This window comes from Sceloporus undulatus, chromosome 2, assembly GCF_019175285.1.
Source record: "Sceloporus undulatus isolate JIND9_A2432 ecotype Alabama chromosome 2, SceUnd_v1.1, whole genome shotgun sequence".
Taxonomy (NCBI): Eukaryota; Metazoa; Chordata; class Lepidosauria; order Squamata; family Phrynosomatidae; genus Sceloporus; species Sceloporus undulatus.
In genome coordinates this window covers 207,375,115-207,397,381 of record NC_056523.1, presented here as the reverse complement: position 1 = coordinate 207,397,381, position 22,267 = coordinate 207,375,115, and the positions used below count along the sequence as shown (strand labels likewise).

The following is a 22,267-nucleotide window of genomic DNA, read 5'->3' as shown; positions in this document are numbered from 1 at the left end:
TTGATAATAAAAGTGCCTGCAGGAAAATATACACTTGTAAAATAATTCTAGTAAGCAATTTAAATGGTTTAGAGAGATACCGGTACTCAAAAATAACTTTGGATGATGTCATAAAGGCCAGTGGGAACAAATGTTACCCTATCAAGGTAATCATGGACCCATAAGCAGAGATTGGAAGTTACATTTTAGATTACCATTTCCACAATCCCCAGCTTTGGATAATTGTTCTGGGGGGTGGTAGTACAAAGAAAAAAAAATTGCAAGCCCAGCACATCTATTATGTATTATAGCATATCACACAGTACTTCTGAAAAGTGGGAGTGGGTGCATTAGGTGCCTCTGGATGGCAGAGAGTTTTGTAAGTCATGTGTTACAAAAGTAAAGGTTTAAAAAGGCAAATATGGAATCAAATCAAGTCAACTGTTGGGCAAAGCTTAACTCAGAAGGAGAATATCAAAAATGGAGATGATGAAGCTACCTTCACATAACCAGTGCATCACTCAAAATTTCAATTCCCACAACAAATGTTAACAATTTGTAGGATGGCCACATAAAAGAGAGGGCAGGCTTTCTGTACCTTTTACAGTTGTGTTGAAGAGGGATTTTCAGCAGCTGTAACTTTGTGCACACTTTTACTTAACTGTTAAAAGTACAGAAACAAGGAGGCCCTTTCCATGGGCTCATCCTAACTATAGCATGTGTAATTTGGAGTTCAGAATCTAGCTTGTTTGGTGCAAACAGTGCAACAGTGCTGGCACACTGGCACAAATAATGCTTCCTTCTTTAATGGTTGTGCAGAAGAGGGCATTTCAGCATATGTTGCTTCTTACCTGGTTGTGTGGAAAGCAACACTTACTAATTCCCTCTTCTCTACAACTATAAAAAGGACAGGAGCCCTCTCCAGTTTTTACTCTGGGAATCCTAAAGACAGCTGCATAGAAATGGATGGTCTGTTCTGAACTATTTGTATTTGCATGTCTTTCACAGACTTAAGTTTAGGCTGATCTCCAGATGAAGATGTGGGTCTCATTGTTCATACTGCTTATAATGGCTGAGGTATCAAAAGTATGAAGAGCCAATGTGATATAATGGTTTGACTAAGACTCTGGGAAACTGGGGCTTGAATCCATACTTAGCCATGGAAACACAGTGGATGATCTTGGGCAAGGCACACACTCAGCCAAAGAGGAAGGCCATGGCAAACCTCCTTTGAATTAATATTGCCACAAAGCCCCTATGGTAACACAGCCATTAGTCATCATTGACTTGAAGACATAAAACGACAGCAACCAAATGAAGAGGTAGGCCCCATTGCTCCTAACTACTTATAATAGTTGAAATAATGTATGTATATCCATTGGATTCTCAGAGGGCACAGCATATAATTTGCCCACAGAAGACAACATAAGGTAAGATGGAACCTGGAAATGCAGCCTAGTGCCACATTATAGCCCCATCTGTCTCTGGCAGAGATCCACATAGCAATTAGTTATGCAATTGATGAAGAAACCCTACAAAATATTTATTTAAAAAAGCCTGGATGGGTATCTCAGTTCACACCATGGGACCCTGAAAAATGCTGTCTTATTCAGTGGTCCACTTTCTGCTGTTTTAGTATCTATTTCTCCTCTTGGCTAACCTAGAAATGTAATCTTGGTATTTAAATCCACCAGCAACACAAGGACAAATAATACTGGATTATCTATATTTTACAATCACTATTTTTTATTATCTCTTCTTCACTGCTTGTGAGAAAAGTTAATATTGTCCTTGTAACTGTCATAAAGCTGTCCTAAAAGGAAAGTTAAAGGAGCTTATCACTCAGTATTTTAAACTGGCAGGGATTATCAAACAATCAATCACCGCTGAATCACCAGACACCATCAGTCCAGGTTCCAGCCACATTTCACCAGCCCTTTTTAGAAGTCAGAAACCTTTCCCACTTCTAAAAAGTGATAGCGGAGCATGGCTGGGACCAGGCTGGGACCCAGGTTGATGACAGTCGGCGGCTCAGCGGCGATTTAGTGTTTAATAATCCCTGCCTTCATCCCGCATCCCGGCTCCAACCCAGGAGGCTGGAGCCAGTTTAAAATGCTGAGCGATAAGCTTCTTAGTACGGTATATTTGGTGACCTATATGACCACCTGAAATCTCATTCAGTTTTGAGTTACAAATATGCATATTTTTTCCATGTTTTCATATTAGGTTAATACATATGAAATGTAGATTTAGTTCAGACTGATTTCCTAGTCAAGATGGGCTGCATTAACTAGATTAAATTGTATATATGACTACATCCTGTTTATTACAATGTAGTAAATGAAAATGAAGTACTGTAGTTCTTGCACCAATGAAGTAATATCTGGTTTATTCCAATGGTATTCACCCAGACCTGCTAGTTTGTTTCTATTTTGATCCCATCTTTACCACCATGAGGTCATGGCTTTGTACATAGTTCTAAAGGGGCACTCTTGCAGACATAGTATCCATTCAACAACCTTTTAAAGTAAGTTAAGATGAAAGAAAGCACATACCGGGAGTCTGAATCAACAATTCTTATTTATGGCCCCATACAGACGGGCCAAAATGAAGCTGCTTCGAGTCACTTTGGAGGTATGCTGTTTAAATGATGCATGCGTCCTAAGAGTCTGAAAGCCATGCCAAAGCCATGATCCAGTCCTAAAGACTGGAGCGCATCTTTGGTGCAGCTTCCAGACCCTTAGGATGCATGCATCATTTAAACAGCATACCTCCAAAGTGACCTGATGCAGCTTTATTTTGGCAGTCTGTATGGGGCCTATGGGAACACACAGTCTAAGATTGTGTTGGTCATAGGTATATGGACAGGTGATCATAATAGGCTTGCCACAAATGTCAGCTCAATGAGGAAAACACAAATAGATAGTATTGAGAAAGAAGTTAATGGTTGCATCCACATTGCAGAAATAATACAGTTTCACACCACTTTAACTGCCATGACTCAATGCTATGGAACCCTGGTATTTGTAGTTTGTTGTAGCACCAGAGCTCTCTGACAGAGAAGGGTAAATACCTCACCAAACTTCAAATCCCAGAATTCCATTGCATTAAGACATGGCAGTTAAAGTGATGTCAAACTGGATTATTTCTGCAGTCTGGAGATCACACATCACAATGCAATTAGTTCAAGGAAGCGGGTGATGTGACAGATCCAGTTGAATACCACTGTAGCTCCAGTATTAACTACTCACATTCCCACATGCTTGGAAACATGGTGGTGATGCAAGCTGTAGTTTTTGTTCTCTTTTTAGTTTTATATTTCAAATACTTGCTGTTTCCCAAAATGTTATATTTGCCAACACTTAGAACTATCACAGAGCCAGTGTAGCATAGTAGTTTGAATACTGGACAAGAACTTTGGAGACCAGGGTTCAAATCTCAGCTCAGCCATGAAACCCACTGGGTGACCTTAGGTGAGTCACATTCTCTCAGCCTCAGAGGATGGCAATAGCAAACTTCTTCTAAAGAAACTTGCCATGAAACCCTATGATAGGTTTGCCTTAGGGTTGCTACAAGTAATAAATGACTTGAAGGCACACAACAATGACAAGAAGCACTATGGCAATTCCAGTATAGGACACTCAGCTCAAGAATCAGTTCTTGGGTCAGTCTCTTTATTGCATTTTCCAGTCCTCTTCAGGTTGAAGCTGCGGCCTCAGTAAACTAGGTCCAGGCCTGTTTTTAAGCAATGTGTAGCAACTACCTTAGGAAGCTAAATTTGAGGATCGTACTCAGATAGCAAATAGTTATTACTGTGGTATTTTTACTGCCAGGAATGAGGAGGAAAGGTATGTGTGGGATTTTTCGGCTTCAGGTGCCAACATAAATATGACCTCTTTGCCTTGTGCTGTGGAGGGGGTCCCCATTTGCTATTCCATCTTAGGTAGTCAAATAGTGTGCACCAGCTGTGCAACAAACTAAGCTAAATGTTGTCAGAGGAGAACAAGTAATGCATTCTCTAAAAAAAATTTTTTTTAAAGTATGATCAGGTTACATTGTCATGAGAACAAGTCTTCACCAGACAAGCCTGGAGAAATGTAAGGTGCATTTCATACTGCACAATCATAGCAGTTTGATGCCACTTTAACTGTCATGGCTGTATCCTGGAATTTGAAGGCTGATGAGGCCTAGAGTTCTCTGAGAAATCATTCTAAATAAGCTTCCCTAAGCTGCAAATCCTAGGCTTCCAGAGAATGGAGCCATGGTAATTAAAGTAGTATCAAAATGTTATCATTACGTAACATGAAAGGGGCCTAAAATGCAGGACACTGTATTGGTCTATAGCAACAACCCAGGTCTGTAGCCATTTTTGGAGAATACCACACTACACTATTATAGTGCTGTTATTCCATTTTAGTGCTATGGCTGCTTCCTGTGGCATTCTGGGGTTTGTAAAGTATGCCCTCGACATACGTGCCCTCACCATACACGGCTTTAAGCTTATGTGGAGGGCAAGCAGCGGGGGACAAAATGGTGTGCCACCATTCAAATCAATAGGACTTCAGCATACATGAAATTTGCCTTACATCGGGGGGGGAGGGCGTCCAGAACAGATCCCCCAGGTATGGCAAGGGCAGGCTGTTGTTTAGTGAGAGCTCCCTGGTCAAAACGTTTAACTGCCCTTCCCTAAACTGCAAATCCCAGGATTTCACAGGAGGCAGTCATAGCAGTAAAAGTGGAATAATAGTGCTTAACAGTGTACTTTGGTATTGTCTTTAATTATTCCAAGACAGGATCCTTTGTAAAGCTAGTAGATCTTAATTGCATGTTCAAGACTGAGTCACTTAAAAATATTTTTCCATACCATAGAGGTAGCTCTTAGGCCTCACTAAACTACAGTCTGCGATTGCCATATCTGGGGGATCCATTCTGGACCCCTCCCCCTCTGGTTATGGCAAATATATTGTTTCTAGACCCCTCCTCTCCCTATTGCACGTAAGTTCAGAAGGAACAGGAAAGGAGAGGATATGGGGCACAGATGATGTGGCTATCCCTACAAATCAAAAAAGCCCAAGTTCTTTGTCCTTGTAATGTCAAGGTTCTGCTATGTCACTGGTAAAAACACAACTATCATCATACTAATAGGCTTTGCTAGTCCACAAATATACCTGGTCTGTTGAGTAGTTGCTCAAAGAAGACAATAGATCTTCCACGTGAGAGATCTCATTGCAACAGTGCGTTGACATGCCAGGGCTGTGAAATACAATGAAGCCACATTGTAATGGCCTTCTATGACCACTTGATGAATTGAAGAGGCAGGTTTTCAAAAGGCAGTCAATGCCATATAGGACTTCTTTCACAGGATAATTTTTCAAGCCACGGAAATGTTTCAGAAGGGTTTCCTTGGCAACTTCTCTTTCTTTTCTTTCCCTTTGGTGGCAACTCCTTAAGAAAGAATAAGCAACTCCATTAAGTGCAAATTATCTAAATTGCTGTTGTCAGTAGCTCTCAGGGGGCAACTGCTGCAATCGGTGTCAGAGCAAGGCATAGCCTTCCAGACTCATTTAGGGCAGCACTATCAACATAAGATAAAGCCATTTCATTTCTATAGCCAGAAAAGATTGATGTTCCAATATCATCAGGCATCTAGTTGAGCCTGACAGCACTTATTTTTTATTTATTAGTTGCATTTCTTCCAATGAGCTCAAAGTAGTAGTGTACATAGCTCTCCTCTAGAATGTGCACAAATTTACTTCTCCTTGAAGAGAAAGTGTGAGACTGAGAGAAATGCTTGGCTTCCCATGTCAAACATCATTTGGGGGTGGAAAATGCACTCCTCCCCCTGAAAAAAATGTTTTATGCAAAAAAAAAGTGATTAAATAATTTTGCATACATTTTACCAGTAATCGTTGTAGCAACTCTGTAAGATTGACTGGTATTGAGTTCTCTCATTGCCAATGACAGATGGAGAGGAGAAGGGCTTGGATAGGCTACACAGTGAGTGCAGATGGCACTAACAGCATTTAATTTTGGTTCACACAACTCAGTCTCTCGGCTGCAGTAGACCTGCTTGGTATCTAGTTCCCATTCATCCCCATTCTCCTGATCTACTGCACAACTGTAGCTTCAGGTAACATGCCAAGATAAATACAAGCAACCTGATGTATATGGTAGCCATGACAAACTCAACTTACCTCCTACATTTACTGCCCAATCAAGACTATTTTAAAAAGAAAACAGGAAGACCAACAAATGCTATATCCAGTCAGAGCATCTAACCTGGTGTAGACCTTACCAGGGATGTGAAGTGTGTGTCTCTCCAGATGTTGGAATGCAACTCGCATCATCTATCAACACTAGCTATGCTGCAAAGGAATGATGCGAGCGGGAATTCAACATCTTCTGAAGTTGACACACCTTCAATATTTTCAGGTGAAAGTTTTGCACAGTTGCCTTTTCCACTTTCAGACCATGAGCTATCTGTACCTCGAGAGCCATGCGTTCACTACATCATCTACACTATCTGGCATTTGAACCAAGTCAGTAATAATTAATAGGCATTTAACATGGAAAGGTGAGATGTAAAGCTGTAGCTCTTCCCATCTACTTTTCCTGTCAGACAATAGGATTTTGTATGCCAGTATTCCCAGGAGAAAAATGCATAAATGCCTCATACTTTTGAAAAACTCTAGTAATGGCATAACAGCAGTTTACTGTATATTTTAAAATGCTGTGGAAGTGACCTAAAGACATATATTAGACTGAGAGTAAACAATATAGAACAGACAATATTGAAGGAAAGAAAGTGGAGAAAAGCTTGGTTGCTGGAATTAATATTTCCGTGCACAATAAAATCATAGCAGGCCATTTCACATAGCTGTTTCCACAAGCCAAACCTGGGCCTGCAAGCAAGTGTTTCTTTCAGAAGTAAGCTGTTAGAGTTGGTATTGGCTGACAGGCATAATTGTATGATACCTTTACTGCAATTGCTCTTATAAAATTGCCTATCTAATTGGATTCAAAGCTGCTGTGTTCCTCCTGGTTTTCAGAAAGTGCAAATCCTACTCTTCTGATAAGTGCCAAGTGGGTATTGAGGCATTGCTCCAGGGGCTAACAATGTTTTGTCAGCTTCTCTTATGGTGAGGTGAACAATGTCAGAGGGTCCAGGAGCTAACTACTTCAGGCCCCACCATGGGCTTCACAATGCTCTCCTGACAAGGGTTGCATGGGCAAGACTATTCTAGGCCTGAAATTCTACGGGAAAATCCATAACCTCCAACATTTCTCAGATGAAAACTGGGACATGTGTGGCCAACCAAAATTAAAATGTGGTCAAGATAGCAAAAGATGATGAAAAACACACAAGCCAGGGAAGGCCAAAGCAGTTTGTTTCTACCTGAGCCTACAGGGAAGGGCAAGAATCCACCAGCTCCTCTGCTCTCCCCCTTTTGAATTGAATGAAAACTTTGGCATTTTGAACTCAGTTTGCAGCAATTGAAATAATCTGAGGACAAGAAGGGTAAGTGGGAAGAGGAGAGGGAAACAGGAACAGTTTAAAAGCAGATAAAAACGTGGGATGATGTTGAATTAATTGAGATTCTCCTTGCCAAATTGGAACAATTAGAGGGTATGCAAATCTAACAATGACCCCTTGTGATGCTACACGATAGCCTGGTGATAATACAAGGAATGGTCCCTAATGATGTCATTGAGCATGGTATCAACCATATCTGCTTAGAATACACCAGCTTAGAGTACGCTATTCAAATAAAAATACACAGTCTAACAAATGACTAAAGTACTTTTCAAGATATGGGGGACAGATGAGAGAGAACATATTTCAAGGCAGTGGTCTTGCCCTGAGATTCCTCCTCCTCGCTTCAAGGGCTAAAGAAGAGAGTCCAAGCCCTAAGATTCAATGCTAGGCTCTGAATTCTGAGGACTCTCCTCCAGACAAAACCAGAACTGCATGCAAGTCCATTTCCAGTGCTTTAAACCTTTTTTTAAAAAAGAAAGCACAGGGGTGTGGTGTCTGTTTCGCCATTTTAAAAAGGGGCAGTGGGAACCTTCAAGGCACCATGAAAACAGTTGGAGGTTACATTGGCCCACACTCCCATTTGTTGTCCACCTCTTCTTTAGGTATTCTGTTTGAATGGAATCCTGCCTCAACTCTAGAAGAGGTAGCATACACACTTTACACTGAGTAAGCGAGACATGTATCTGTGGTGCTGAGGCTTTATATTTTTCAGTGTAGTGTGCACTAAAAAATGTAACATGGAAAGTGGTCTGTAACAATAGCCTCCACCTCACCCTGTTCCCCACCCCCAGTTGTGCATTGGACTGCTGGTTTGAATTTTTATATTCCCTGAAAAAGTGTTTCAGTAAATCAATGCAAATTTCTTGTTCATTAGGAAAGGGATCATTAGGAAAAGGACTGGAAATAAAAGTGCTAGTACTGTACCATAGTGTCTTCACACAATGCACTGGTGTGATCACACTTGGGATTTTGTGTATGGATCCTTGTGGCTCCAAAAAGATACTCTGGAGCTGATAAAGGAGTTGGGAGTAAGGCTGATAATATAATAATTATAATAAAATATAATAATATAAAATAATTAATATATGATGGCGATGCCTGGTTAGATGTAGCCATTCACAGCTCATGAAATACTATGATGGAAACATACAAGAGAAAGGGTACAAACTAGAGCTTTGCCTGCTAAAGCGTTGGATAAGAGTCAGAGAGGAAAAGATGTAATAGAGTCAGAGACAGGGTGAAAATATGAGCTGTAAATGAGGGAAGAGTTCAGGGATTTCTTTGTTAATGTATATATTATATTTTAAAAATCATGGAAGAGAGGATCAGCCAAGGCTACAAGTCAGGATGCTATCTGTTACTACCAGTTTCAGAGGCAGTTGCTAGAAAGTAGAAGTAGGAGGGTGCTATTGATCATGTCCTCTGGACTAGGTCTTTGATGTAATTCAGCAGGGCTTTTCTTATGTTCAGCTGCTTCACAAGTGCAGAATGTGTTTTGCTCCTTGCAGAAAGTCAAGTCAAAGTCAGATTCCATTTTCTCTTAATCAGTGCTTGAATTTCAAATTAGGCAGCATTCTTTTTCTTCTTCTTCTTCTTTTTTTTTGTTCCAGCTGTTTAGGATTTGATAAAATGAAAACTGAATTGGCTCTGTTCCAGTTTCATTAAATACCTTTCACACACTGGCCACCTCTATTAGAACAATTTTAACATTTCAAAATATGTATAATCTTCTCTTGCAATAATGCCTTTCCACAGCTCGTGTGCCAGCTTTTGTTAACATAATGCCTATTTGCCTGGTGATTCATTCCTTTAAAGTTGCTGGAATTATCTAAAAACAATATCTTCTGATATAGAGGTCTTTTCCCCTAATTTGTGTTGTATACCTATAGTTTGTTGTGAATCTACAGTGCAACCCCCGTGTCTGTGGGGGATACATTCTTGGACCTACCATGGAAACACGAAATTGCAGATAATAGTGAAGCTTATTGAAATGAATTACTTAGGATCATCATGTACTGCAAATGATCTGAAGGCATGCAACAACAAACAAAGCAACTCCACATCTTTCCTCTCCATGGAATTTGTTTTGCCTTTGCATGGACTCTTACCTCAACTCTGCTTCCAATCTATTGTGCCCTCTCCCTGTTAGTTGCTGTTCCATCAGGCATCCAAAGCACTAATCACAGCTGAAATCATCGATGGATCAAAAGAAACAAATAAGTCAGCACTTGTGCTCAATGTAAGGGAAGCTAGCAAACACACACAGGCGGGTCAAAAGCTGCCCAACTAGAGAGTGCTGAATGAGCAGCCCTTCAGGGGCTATGCCTCATTGAAAGTTCCTCTGATATAGCATGATGAAAAGATGGATGAAATTAGCACTAGTAACATGTACAGATGTTCATTGGGCCTGTAATTTTGAAGTTAATGTGGCTAGATGTTTGGATCAGTGATTCAAGATACTGTTACAAAACCCTGTTTTTCCTTACTTAAAGATCAGGGAAATCTTCCCCCATTTTCCTTGCTCTGCACACATATGTGGCCTATAATTTTTAAATATACACTGGGCCATTGATATCTGCTAGGGTTTGGTTCCAGGGCTCCCCGTGGATACCAAAGTCCGTGGATGTTCAAGTCTCATTAAATACAATGGCGTAATAACATGGTGTCCCTTATATAAAATAGCAAAATCAAGGTTTGCTTACTGGAATTTTTCTTTTCATTTTTTAAATATTTTCCAATTCATGTATGGTTGAATCCATGGATAAAAATAATCCACGGATACAGCGGGCCAACTGTATTAGAATCTTGAAACCACAGTCATAAAATTGGTTGTGCTATGAAGTATGAACTAAAAATCATGTGTTTTGTTTTGGTTTTCAGTTTCTTTTTATATATTTGTTTAATCAACAGGACACTTTTTTTATTCTAGTGGACAACTTGCAGTTCCTAATGCTATATTTGACTCACAGTTCACTAGGGCTTGAACCAAAAATAGTATCACAAAAATACCAATCCTTTATAAATGTAATACTTTGTGCACTGGAAATGTACTAGTCCTGCTATTTTCTATTCATCTGTAGCATAAAGTACCCTTAAGAAGCAGTTGGCCAGTCTAGTTTTATGGGTTAGGCCTTATTTTGGAGCATATGACCCAAATTCAAAATAGATATGTGTGCAGAAGAGAAGGAGCTACTCCTGCAAGGTATCTTTGCTTTCAGTGAGTGCAGTCAAGAGCTCATATGTTCTGTGGCCCTTTCACGCTATATATTTATAGTGTTTGATACCACTTTAACTGCCATGACTATCTCCTGCAGAATCCCAGTGTTTGTAGTTTGGTGAGATACTTAGAGTTCTAAATACCCCTTCCCTAAACTGCAAATCCCATTATTCTATAGAATGTCGACATGGTAGTTAAAGTAGTATCAAAATGCTATAGTTGAGTAGTGTGAAAGGGCCTTGATTTCACCTGGTCTTCTAGATAAGAAAGTCAAGTTTCATAAACAGATAGCCCGTCTGACTTGTTAAGAGCTCAAAGAAAGTTTCCCATGAAAGAGACTGATTAATTATAGTTCATCCAGAGGGACTAATTTCTCACTAAATACTGTACTCAGATCAAGGCTTCTTATCACACAATATGTGATAATTAGCTTACTTAAAGCCAGGATGTTTGTACTATCTGCAAAAAAATGGGCTTGTGAATGGCCAGGGTTGATAACGTAATTGCTACTGTCAGTACTTTAGGGATTTGATTTCCTTCTTTTCTGACCTCACTGTCTACAACAAGGATGAGGACTATGTGGGACTCCAGATTTTGTTGGATTGAAGCTTCAAGTAGCCAGTGTGAAGGATCCTGGAAGTTGCACCCCAGGGACACACAATTTCCAACCCTACTTTACAAGTACCACCCAACCATTTGTATTTTCTATGTACATCTATGTATGACAGAGAGAATCTGGTTAACACTTCATTATCCTTCAGTCCCAGAAAGGTTACATCATAATAAATGTAGTCATCTTTATAGTGGCATGGGTTTCTTTGTTATTTTGGTTTTGAAAACGTGAAAAGAAGAAGGAGGTCATTTATTGCTGAGTCCCAAAACCTTTGCAAATGGTTTGAAAAGAAACTTTTCCACTATTTGAGAAACATAAATCCAAAGTTCCTATGCTTAGACAAAGCCCAAGTGGGGGCTTTGGATCTAGGATATTTGGTCAGACCAGAACTTGCACTATTACTATTTATTCTATCTGCTTTTAATTTGTACTATTCATTTGTGCTTATAATTACGTATGAGTAAAACCTTTTTTAATGTGTGTTTCTTCACAGAAGCAACAGAACTGATTACGTTGTCTGAGGATATAAATGAAAGCCACAAAGCAGAAGAGATAACCATGGTGAGTTTATATGAACTGACTTGTCAATATGTGCATATGTATTTCATAAATTCTTTATGGCAGCCAGTAGTGCATGAGGTAGCTTTTGTTTTGTAGTTGTCACTCAAAAAAGTAATATTAAAATCTGGACTCAGAACAGCCTGTTATTGGTAGTTCATTTATGAAATATGGCTTACCTGTTGCTTCCTCTTTAATTTGCAGCCGTGACATGTACAGGTTGTTTGGGAGGTGAATGCAATAGAAATTAGAAGCTTTTTGCCATTTCATTGTAAAAATAGAATGTGGCACCTGGATTTTAATTTCCACCTTTCAATTACTGTCTAAGATGGAATGTAATTAATAGCTTGATGCCGATTAAAACTGGGGTCTTCATTTGCCTTATCACCAATAGGTGGGGACCATGTACAAGGAAAAATTGAAAGGCTAGACAGGAAACATTAGGGCCACACAATTACCTGTATAGACACTTTGCAAGGCTATGGGTTACACAGGATAGTGGGGAGCTGCCATATTTCTTTCCATCACCTCCTGCACTTTACCAGGGAGTCCACACCATTTTCATGGGCTCTTGGTTACCAGACAATCAGATTGGCAACTTAGACTGGAGCATGGCAGGGCTGTACCTGAATAGGCTTCATTCACCTCCAGCCTGGATATATAAATGCAGGTCCCATCACGTTCTTGTTGTATTTGGGCTCCTGCTATAACACATTTCACTGTGCTTTAAAATGTTTTGCTGTGATTCCCATTTTGTTGTAAAAAAATTGTTCTATAAATATTTGCTTACAGTAATTGTCACAACTTTGGAGCTGTGACATGGGGCATGATACAGTTTTTGGCAGTTCTGTTGTGGGTGCAACATCTTGTTGGATATCTGATCTACTTCACTCTCAGGTGGCAAGGAACCACACATTGGTGTGTGCATAGATGGATCCTACAGCTGTTACTCCATGGTGTACCTTGATAAGTGAGTCAAGGAGGCTAAAAAAGTAAACAATTAAGCACAGTCATATAAACAGGTGTTTATTGGATTGTTTTAGTCTTTGTTTGGTTGTTTTGTTTTAAAGGATTATTACCCTTGTTTGTTCATTTGTTTGTTTTCTAAAAGTTTCATTTTTAATGAAGATCCTTTCCTGAATAAGGAGGTTTGATTACACTGGCAACACTTTCCAATAGGAAAGCTGACTCGGTGTTATTCCAGATGCAACATGAGCAAAATCAGCAAAACACTATTGCAGAGAAAACAAACAGAATCGCGTAGCAGCTTCCGGGGCGCACTAGTCATCCAAATCCTTATGTACTTTTTCAAAAGGGCAAACCCTGAATTTACATGCCAACAACAGTGAACCTGAGCAACAGGTTTAATATCGAATACAGATCATTTGTGGTCAGCAGTTGCAAATATACTGATTCATCTTACTGCATTGGAAATGAATTTCATTGGAGATACAATGCTTGTTCAGCAAACAGAACTCATTCATAGCCTTTAATTTCTTCTCACTTGTAATCTCCCATATAATATCTCCCCTAAAATTATGTCTGTATCAATATTTCCAAGTATATCCATTTTGAAGTCAATGATGATTCTGTTAAAAAAAAAGTACATCAGTGATCAGTATAATAGTTCATTATGCCAAATCAACAAAGATAAAATATTATTATTATTATTATTATTATTATTATTATTATTATTATTATTATTATTATTACCTCCCTGTCCACAAGATAGGGCACAGCATGTTAAAATAAGACTTAATTAAAAACACATAAACCCACAGTTAAAATACAATATTATAAAGCCATTATAATGCACTCATAAGATATGATGGTGATGCTGGTGATTATTATTATTATTATTAATATCCTGCTTTTTCCCAAAATTGGGACTCAAAGTAGCTTACTATTTAAAAGAACAATACAATTAAAACACACACAAAAGTGTTAAGTACAGGTATGATCTAGCAAGGAAATATAATAAGTTCAGTGTCCTGGCAACATATTTGTCTGCCTGCAGTGGAGAATAGGGCTGCTTCAGTGGATGCACCCCTAGATTAGGGAACTCTTTGCCAAAATTTGGAGACGTGACTGTTTGGAGGAGTTGTGGTCCAAAAAGTAATTTTTCCAAGCTCTATCATTTACCTATGGAAGCATGATTATCGTCTTCTCTTTTTCTTCTCTCTCTCTCAGGTCATCTTATTAAGACACGTTAATTTCTACAGTTGTTCAGTCTTCTGATTTCCTGAAGTTTTTATGCTCTCAGAAACTGTGGGATTTTTAAATCTGCTGTTTTATCTAGTTTTATCTAGTTTTCCTTATTGCGACCACTTTCTGAATCTAATTCCTTTACTTTATTATTTGATTGTTTTTTTTATACTGATGTAAGCTGCTTTCAGTGTCTCTTTTAAGGTATAAATCTACAGCATCATTAAAATCCGTACTATGTCCTATGTATTACCACTGTGCTGCTCTTGGCAGAGTTATTGCAAGATGTACCACTGTCTCACAAAACAAACAGCATTGTTTCAAAGCAGACATGTAAAAATTTAGCCTCTTATTCCTATATTAATGATACTGGGCCAACCCAGAAGAAGAAGAACAAATAATTCAGGTCTTAGAAACTACTTTTCAGATGATGTTCACCAAGCAGTTTTCCAAATATATTAAAACAATAACCAATAATAAAATAATAAAGACAGGTTGGGGAAAGGGAGGGTATAAAAGCCAATTCTCTCCTCTCCTTCAGGCTGGACAGTTCATGAGTAACCCTGTGGTGACTATTGGGAAACAAAAGGGCTATCCCAGTTGCCAAGATGAGCATGAGCAAAGTGCGGCCTGTGGGCCACATGTGGCCCCCAGGCGTCAAAAACATTTTGCTCCAAAATGCTCCCAAATGGCCTCTGGGGTGTGGAGGGTATGCCCACCACAATTGGAGGATATGAGACCAATTTAGACCTAGTGGAAGCTTTTTTGGACAGGAATTGAACAGAAAATGACATCTTCTCATTTCCTGTTGTCCTTTCCCTGGTCTCAAATGTTTCAAAATATCTTGAATATGCCTCCATGCCATCTATAGGGTGTTAGTGGGCATTTGGGACCAACCTTTTATTGATTCTTTTTTGGGGGGGGGGGTAATGGGTGTGGTGAGGAGGTACTGTCCTCCAAGGTCTCCTGGGAAACCAGTTGGCCTCCTAGCATTGCACAGTTGCTCACCTCTGGTCTAGTTGGATAGCTCATCACAAGTGTATCACAACTATATCCATCTTTAACAACTTTAGTGTTACCTTATGGAATCATGAGACGTGCAGTTTTGGGTGGTAGTTGGAATTATGTGCTAGACAACTCCAGTGCTGTAATTCAGTAGTTTAGATTGAAGTTCTTTCTAGCTTAGCATTCCAAGAATGCCACCAAACTATACATTGTAGGATTTTATAGAACGGAGGCATGAAAATAGTATCAAACTGCTACAGCTGGGCAAGGTAGATACACTTCCCATAGTTGCATTTGTTGTCACTTTTCAGGTTAATGGGTGATTCTGCACTTTTTGCGGTTCAGGACAGGAGCCCCTCCTCTTTCCCTTCACTTCTGAACATCCGATTAACAGTACTCAGAGCAGTCATACAAATTTGGATCATAATATCTCGGAATTCTGTTAGACATTTTGCCTTAATTCCTGACAGACTTAATGAGCTATAGTTCAGAAAATGGAAAGGAAATGTATAGGCAACATCATACTGCATCATTTAGTCATTCAGCCTTTACCTATTGAGAAAGGTTAAGCTAACAAATGCCACAAGTTATTTCTTTGGAATACTCAGTTTATGAAAGACTTGTGTGTAGCATTATTTTTTCATTTGTGGAAACAGAAATAAGTTCTGTGTCTGTTAGAGACCAGAAAGGAAAGCAGAGAGAGAGAGAGAGAAAAAAACCCTCTCACACAGCGGTCATATAATTTCCAACAGATTTACTGCATTCCAAAGGACTGCATACATGTAAGCCACATGCTCCGGTTCAACATTTCTTCTGGATTCCAAAGAAAATACATACACATTTTAAGTAAGTGCTTTTTGATATAACTGGAACACTAGTTTCTTTGATCATTCAGTGCCAGCTTCAAAGCACAGGAGTAGTAACTATACCTTTTTTTAAAGTCCTCTAGCAGGGACGTAGCCAGGATTTTAGGAAGGGGGGGTCCAGACTAAGTGCCACCATTATAATGGGGCTTGGGCACGGCGGCGCAGCAGCATGCACTATTCTTTTTTCTAATGGAAGGGGAGGTCCGGACCCCAAGAACCCACCCCCTTGGCTACGTCCCTGCCTCTAGTGGCCCAGGAAGACTCCAAAACATGTCCCTATGTCCCTTAGTTTGGGGACATTTGGTGGCAAAAAGGAGGGGGTTGTTGGTGGGGTAAGGTGTGGTGGGGGGTGTTGAACTTATCCGATGTCTCCTAGTGCGCTAATGTGCCTATCTAGTCTTCCACAGATACCCACTCTATTTTAGAGCCTGTTAAAGCATGTACATGCATGGTTTTAGCTGTCTTTGGTTGTAGTTACAAACACAAGTACAGGCTTTTATTTCCTCTGCTATACTAACAAATATAAGAATGTCTCTGCTGATCCGAATTCTGGCCATGGCCACAACTGCATACTGATGAGATGGATTTATGTTGTGGCATTCTAAATTTCTTTCAAGGGCTTCAGACTCCCTATTACTGGAGAAAGGAAAGGAAATAGATACATGTATAATGCATTATTTTATTTTATGCAGAGCCTCCTCCTAACCATTTGGGGAATGGAAATAAATGACAAAGAATTTAGCAATTACTAGTCGTTCAGCCGGTTTCTATTGTTGCTGTTTTGCCATGGCCTGAATAAGCAATTCGTCTGAATATCATTCTGTGTAATATCATTCATTTGACATATATTGTCAGATCTAGAGCAGGAAGGGAAACAATCTTTCCCAGACTCCAATATTCAACAAATGTCTCCAGATAATGTAAAATATGGCCTGGATGTTACTAATCTTCTGAATTAAAGATGATACATAGATCATCTTGGTCACAATGTAAACTGTTTATCTTCTCTGTAGGAATATAAATTTCTACTTTTAATTAGTCTTTCCTCCCTCTCCCCTCGTTCAAATAGATAAAACAGCAAGTTGACCAAAACAAAAAAGTAAACTAGAAAAGCCATGCCAAACGTGTGTGTGTGTGTGTGTACAAGCACACATACACAAGCACATATACATATGCATGCACATGTGTAAAAGGTAGTGCACTCTAGGGTCTTCAAGACATATGGGAAATACTAATTTTTGCATGCATATCCCTGACTTCACATTTTATTTTTCTGATACACTTACAGAAAGCTTCTGAAACTCAGATCCACTTTAGGGGACTGAAGAGCACACAAGAAACACGGCAATCAATTTCATTGGAATCAATGTGCCTCTAGGGCCTTATTCCTGGTGTACTCTGAGTTTTTGTGTGCACATATACACACCTTCAAGTTAGGCAAGGAATACTCAGAATTGGTTTTGCCAGTTCCTGCCAGAATGGGTGAAAAAGAATGTGCCTAATAGACCTACAAAGAGCTTGTGCTGGGAAAATGGTAGCTGTCCTTTGTCTCATTTTAGCCTGAGAATAAAAACTGTTATCCCTTTCTATTTTCAAAGGCTCCTGACATGCAACTTCTGCAATATTTTTTCCCCAAAACTTGGAAGTCCCAAGGGTTTTAACTTTCTTCACAGAGAAGATGGATGACAACAAGTTTAGTATTATGAGGAAGGGAGAAAAACTTCTCTTTATCTTGTTTCTGCTACTAATCAAAACTTGTGTCAGAAGTTTTTTTTCTAAACTGGAAAGCCCCTAATACTAATGAAAAGACATTCCAAAGCTTTGATCATTTTGTTTGCTTTTTATGCACCTTCTCCAGGTCTAGAATATACTTTTTTTGAGAAGGAAGGAACCAGAACTGTATTCAGTATTTTAAGTGTGGCCACACCACCAATCTAGTTAATCATGGCTGTGCAATTGTGGGGGCCAGGGACCAATTTCCAATCCACCCCTGAGTCCCCTGCAGGCGGCCTTCCCTTGGAGTGCATCAAAACAAAATTCTTTTCTCTATTCCTGCTTCAAAATGGTGACTGGCCATGACATTTCATCACCTCCAGTCATCATTTTGAAAGGGAAACTCCAGGAAATGAAAGTGTTTGAGAAGAAATGGAGGGATCAAGGGAGTTATAGGGGGGCTAGGGGTTTTATGTGAATCTGAGGGGGTTTGAAGTGCATGGCTTGCTTGGACAATTTTAACCCCCTAAATGGGCCTTTCTTAAAATTGGGGGGGGGGGCCCCGGGGGGCCATACGCAGCTTTCAGCTTAAGCTGAAGCCACACTGTAATAAAACCCTCTGGTTTGGGCTTTCTCAATATATGTGAGACATTAAAATCCTCCACTTTACTTTTACTGCCATTGCAAACTTTATTTGCAATTCTCATCACCCATTCCCCCAGGAAGTAAAATGGCAAATGCAATTCAGCATATAAGGTAGCACAACGTGACCTGCTGTTGGGTAAAATACCTAACTAGTGAACTATACAGGGGTATAACCCAGGTTAAATTCTGCTGGCACTGAATGCATGTGAAGGGAGAGAGAGAAAATATTAATGCTGGACATTTGCCTAATGAGATATATCTAATAAAGAGAGGAAATAAACAGAAAGGGGGGGGGGGCATCTAAATTCCACTTACAACTGCTCCTGCAAAAAGCAGCTGTTTCCTCATCTACACTGCCTTTTATAGTGACCACCTGTCTAAAGGCCTCTGGACATATGTCAAGGAAAGGCATGAAAAGATGGCAGCTGTTTGAAGGATCCCATTTTCTTTCTTTTGCTTGTTTTACAACAAAGAACCAAATCATGTGACCAGAAACCCTATTTCCAATCTCTGATGGCCCATCATCTCTCTGTGTATGCGTTCTTTATCCAGTATAGGGAGAATGGCATCTCCTCCACAAACATGAACCATGTGCTTCTAGTACTTCCATTGTCACTATGGAATCACTTTGGACAGTGAGTGGTGGAAGATGGAATATTTGAGTTGTTCCCTGTATTTTAAAAAGATATTGCGAATATAAACTAGTTCACCAGGGGAACAGTTCTAGTCCAGCTTTCTGATTTTGCAGGGGCAAGGCAGGTGTTGTTGTTTTTAACATATTAAGTCTGTTCCTACCCAGTAATGTGAAAAAAGAAACCCTGTTAACACCATCACTAGATGCTCCATTCTGTCTCTAAAGTGCAAAACACGGTGCAGAAATAATCCCGTTTGAGACCACTTTAACTGCCCTAGCTCAATGCTAGCGAATTCTGGGAACTGTAGTTTTATGAGACATTGAGCCTTCTCTATCGGCGAGAGAATTCTGGTGCCACAATACACTACAATTCCCAGGAATCCCTAACACTGATCCTGGGCAGTTAAAGTGGTTTCAAACTGGATTATTTCTCCAGTGTTTGGACCTAAAACTGCCTATCCTAAGTATATTTATTTCCTTGAACATGACACTGAATATTGCAAGTCTTCCCCCTGAAAAAAGGGGTTAGGGCTGGATTTAGATGTCATCACTGGAAATGACAATTCCATTGAAAGAACCCACCCATTTCTGTTTTAATTGTGTTGTCTAGTTTGTACATGTTTTCAAAATAAATGTCTAATGTATGTGTATGCATATATGCTTTTAATGAAGGTTAAAAGCTTCTTTAAAATAAAATAATAAGAATATCTAAAGAAGCTATTCATGAATTACAGTGGTACCTCGGGATACGAAATACCCAGGTTACGAAATTTTCGGGATACGAAAAAATCCCATAGGGAATTATTGTTTCGGGTTACGAATGTTTTTTCGGGTTACGAAAAAACTTTTGGTGCTTTTTTCGGCTTTTTCGCACGGAATCGCGGCTTTTCCCCATTAGCGCCTAAGGCACTTCGGCTTACGAAGGCTTTTCGGGTTACGAAAGCGGCCGCGTTACGAATTAATTTCGTAACCCGAGGCACCACTGTAATTGGTTTTGTAGTAGGATCCCTTGACTTGTAGGCTATCTCTCTATTGCCAGATTGCATTGCCTGTCTTTAATATTAAGTATTCCTGTTACAATGTAAAGCTCGCATGAAGGTGACCTCCAGATTTCCCCAAGTTCTGCTGTGTGACTGATGGATCACCTAGATTCATTAGGCTTTCATGAAACACACACAGAATACCCAAGAATACTGTTTCCTTTATACAGAAATATTTCTGGAAAATGTTTGCATCCCTTTTTAAGAGCTCATGATCTATCTGAATTCAAAGAAGAGCCTAAAACAAGAGAAGTCCCTGAATGCTCATCTCATGTGTAATTCTAAAGAAACCCACAAACAACCAAAACATGTCCTTCAGCCCTACTGAAGACCCCTCTTTTTAAAATACAAATGTATATGTTTGGGTGTGGATTAGCTGTGTGTGTTTTCAACACCTTAGCAGCAAGTTATTAAAATTGTAAAGGACAGAAAGGGAGATGAAACTAGTATCTCTTGAAGTTGCTCTTCGTGTTCTTCATTTAGATTTGGGATTAATCACAAGTTTATTCACTGAGATGTGTTATTGCTTGTAGATATAAACATTCCCATTCTACTTTTCTCTCCAATTGATACAAGCACACATGGGCTACAACAGGTCCAAAATCCAACATCACATTACTGCTTCAGGTCAATAGAATGTCCTTTCCCTTGGTACAGCCGCAGTCTCCAAAGGGACTCCAGCATAACTCTCAGCCTTCTTGAACAGTTGTTTTGGGGTACACTAGAGACTATGGTGTGGAGGAGACATTGCACCCTCTCAGTTCCACTCATGCAAGCAGTTGTCTGAGCTGACATATTGCACTGAAACCTACTAGGATTGGTTGGCTTAAAACATGTTGGCTTAAACCAAATGACTTTTAAAAAAAGCACTCCTTTTTTAAACTGATTATCCATACATCTTTTTTTAAAGTCTAGCTGTTATTACTGTTTTCCAACCCCTTACTGGAACAACAATATTTAAACATTTTGGAATTTAACAACTGTAATAAAATGTTTGCTTTTCTACATCTTACTAAGAGCTAAGGTGCTCTGGAAAACTCACAGGCAAATTATGAAGATGATAGTACTTCCTACTGCTTGTTGTCATCATCTTATTATATAGTAAAGTTTCTGAACATGGAAATTGTATTACCTACCATTACTAAGGGTAGATGCTGCTTGGTCTATCTTCCATGAATTAATTAATCCTTTTCTTAATCTATTTTGGCTAGTGACAACTATACTAGTGCATCCCACCTCTTATGATCAAATTTCCTGTGTTCTTCATAAATTTGATGGGAAGAATTTGATTCTTTTAATGTAAGAGAATGCAAACAACTGGTTTATCCATCCCCTGCTTAAGAGAAGGCACTAAAGGCCTCATTGAAACTTGCATAATTTTCAGGCTTCCGGTTTTACCCAACAAGTCAGCTGAGTACTTCATCCAATGTGTTCTTCAAATATCTTTACATTATCATTTCTGCTATCTGCTTCTCAGCTCTGAATGCATAAGAAACAATTTCATATGCCTTCTTTGAATGACAGACTAACCAAGTCTGACATCTGTATTCTTGTTACACTTCAGAACACATGGTTGAATCCACTCCACCAAGTTGTCAAACGTGTTGACTTAAAATGAGGCTAACTTGTGTAATTTATTTCTTTTCTCTGCTTTTTAAAAAATTGTTTTGCTGCACATTCAAAAGCAAAACATAAAATCTTTTAAGGATGTATCTTTAATCAAAAGCATTTAAGATATTTTTTTTCTGCTCTTGTAACTATTTTAAATTGCAGATCATAGTCAATGAACAAGTCTTGCTAATGTATACATGATGAAACTGCACTTGATTTCCTCTGTGGCTTATTAATAATCATCACCCTAATTAGTATTAATTAAATACACCCGTGCTGGATAAAATAAGAAAACCAGGGCACTGTGATAACTTGCTCTGCTGTGTGGGCCAAAAAAAGAAGTACCACCAACATGTAACTCCATGGAAAGAGAGGCAGTTTTGATAAATTTTCAAAGAGGTCAAGCAGCTGACGTTTTAGTTGTATCTATTAATTAGGAAGCCTCTCTGCTCCAGAAGATGCCCACTCAGCTATACCAAAAGTCATGTTTTGTTCAGTATAACCTTCATTACAGAAGCATAGATATACATATGTGTCGTGACTTGTGTTATAGTCCACAGTTCTGCTGACATCAGTAAATGGACATGAAAAAATTGGTTAAGAAACTGCAATCTTTTGGTGTACAATGTTTTCTACAAGAGAAG

At 39.2% G+C, this 22,267-nt stretch overlaps 1 protein-coding gene across 4 annotated transcripts in view; it reads left to right on the top strand.

The window, feature by feature from the left end:
- PALM2AKAP2 (PALM2 and AKAP2 fusion) overlaps positions 1-22,267 on the top strand; it is a 325,590-nt gene that overhangs the window by 179,522 nt on the left and 123,801 nt on the right. For all 4 annotated transcript variants that reach the window (XM_042450171.1, XM_042450170.1, XM_042450169.1 and 1 more), the window contains one exon: positions 11,840-11,907. In XM_042450171.1, coding sequence (XP_042306105.1) covers positions 11,840-11,907 — 68 coding nt within the window. The remainder of the gene's footprint in view (positions 1-11,839; positions 11,908-22,267) is intronic.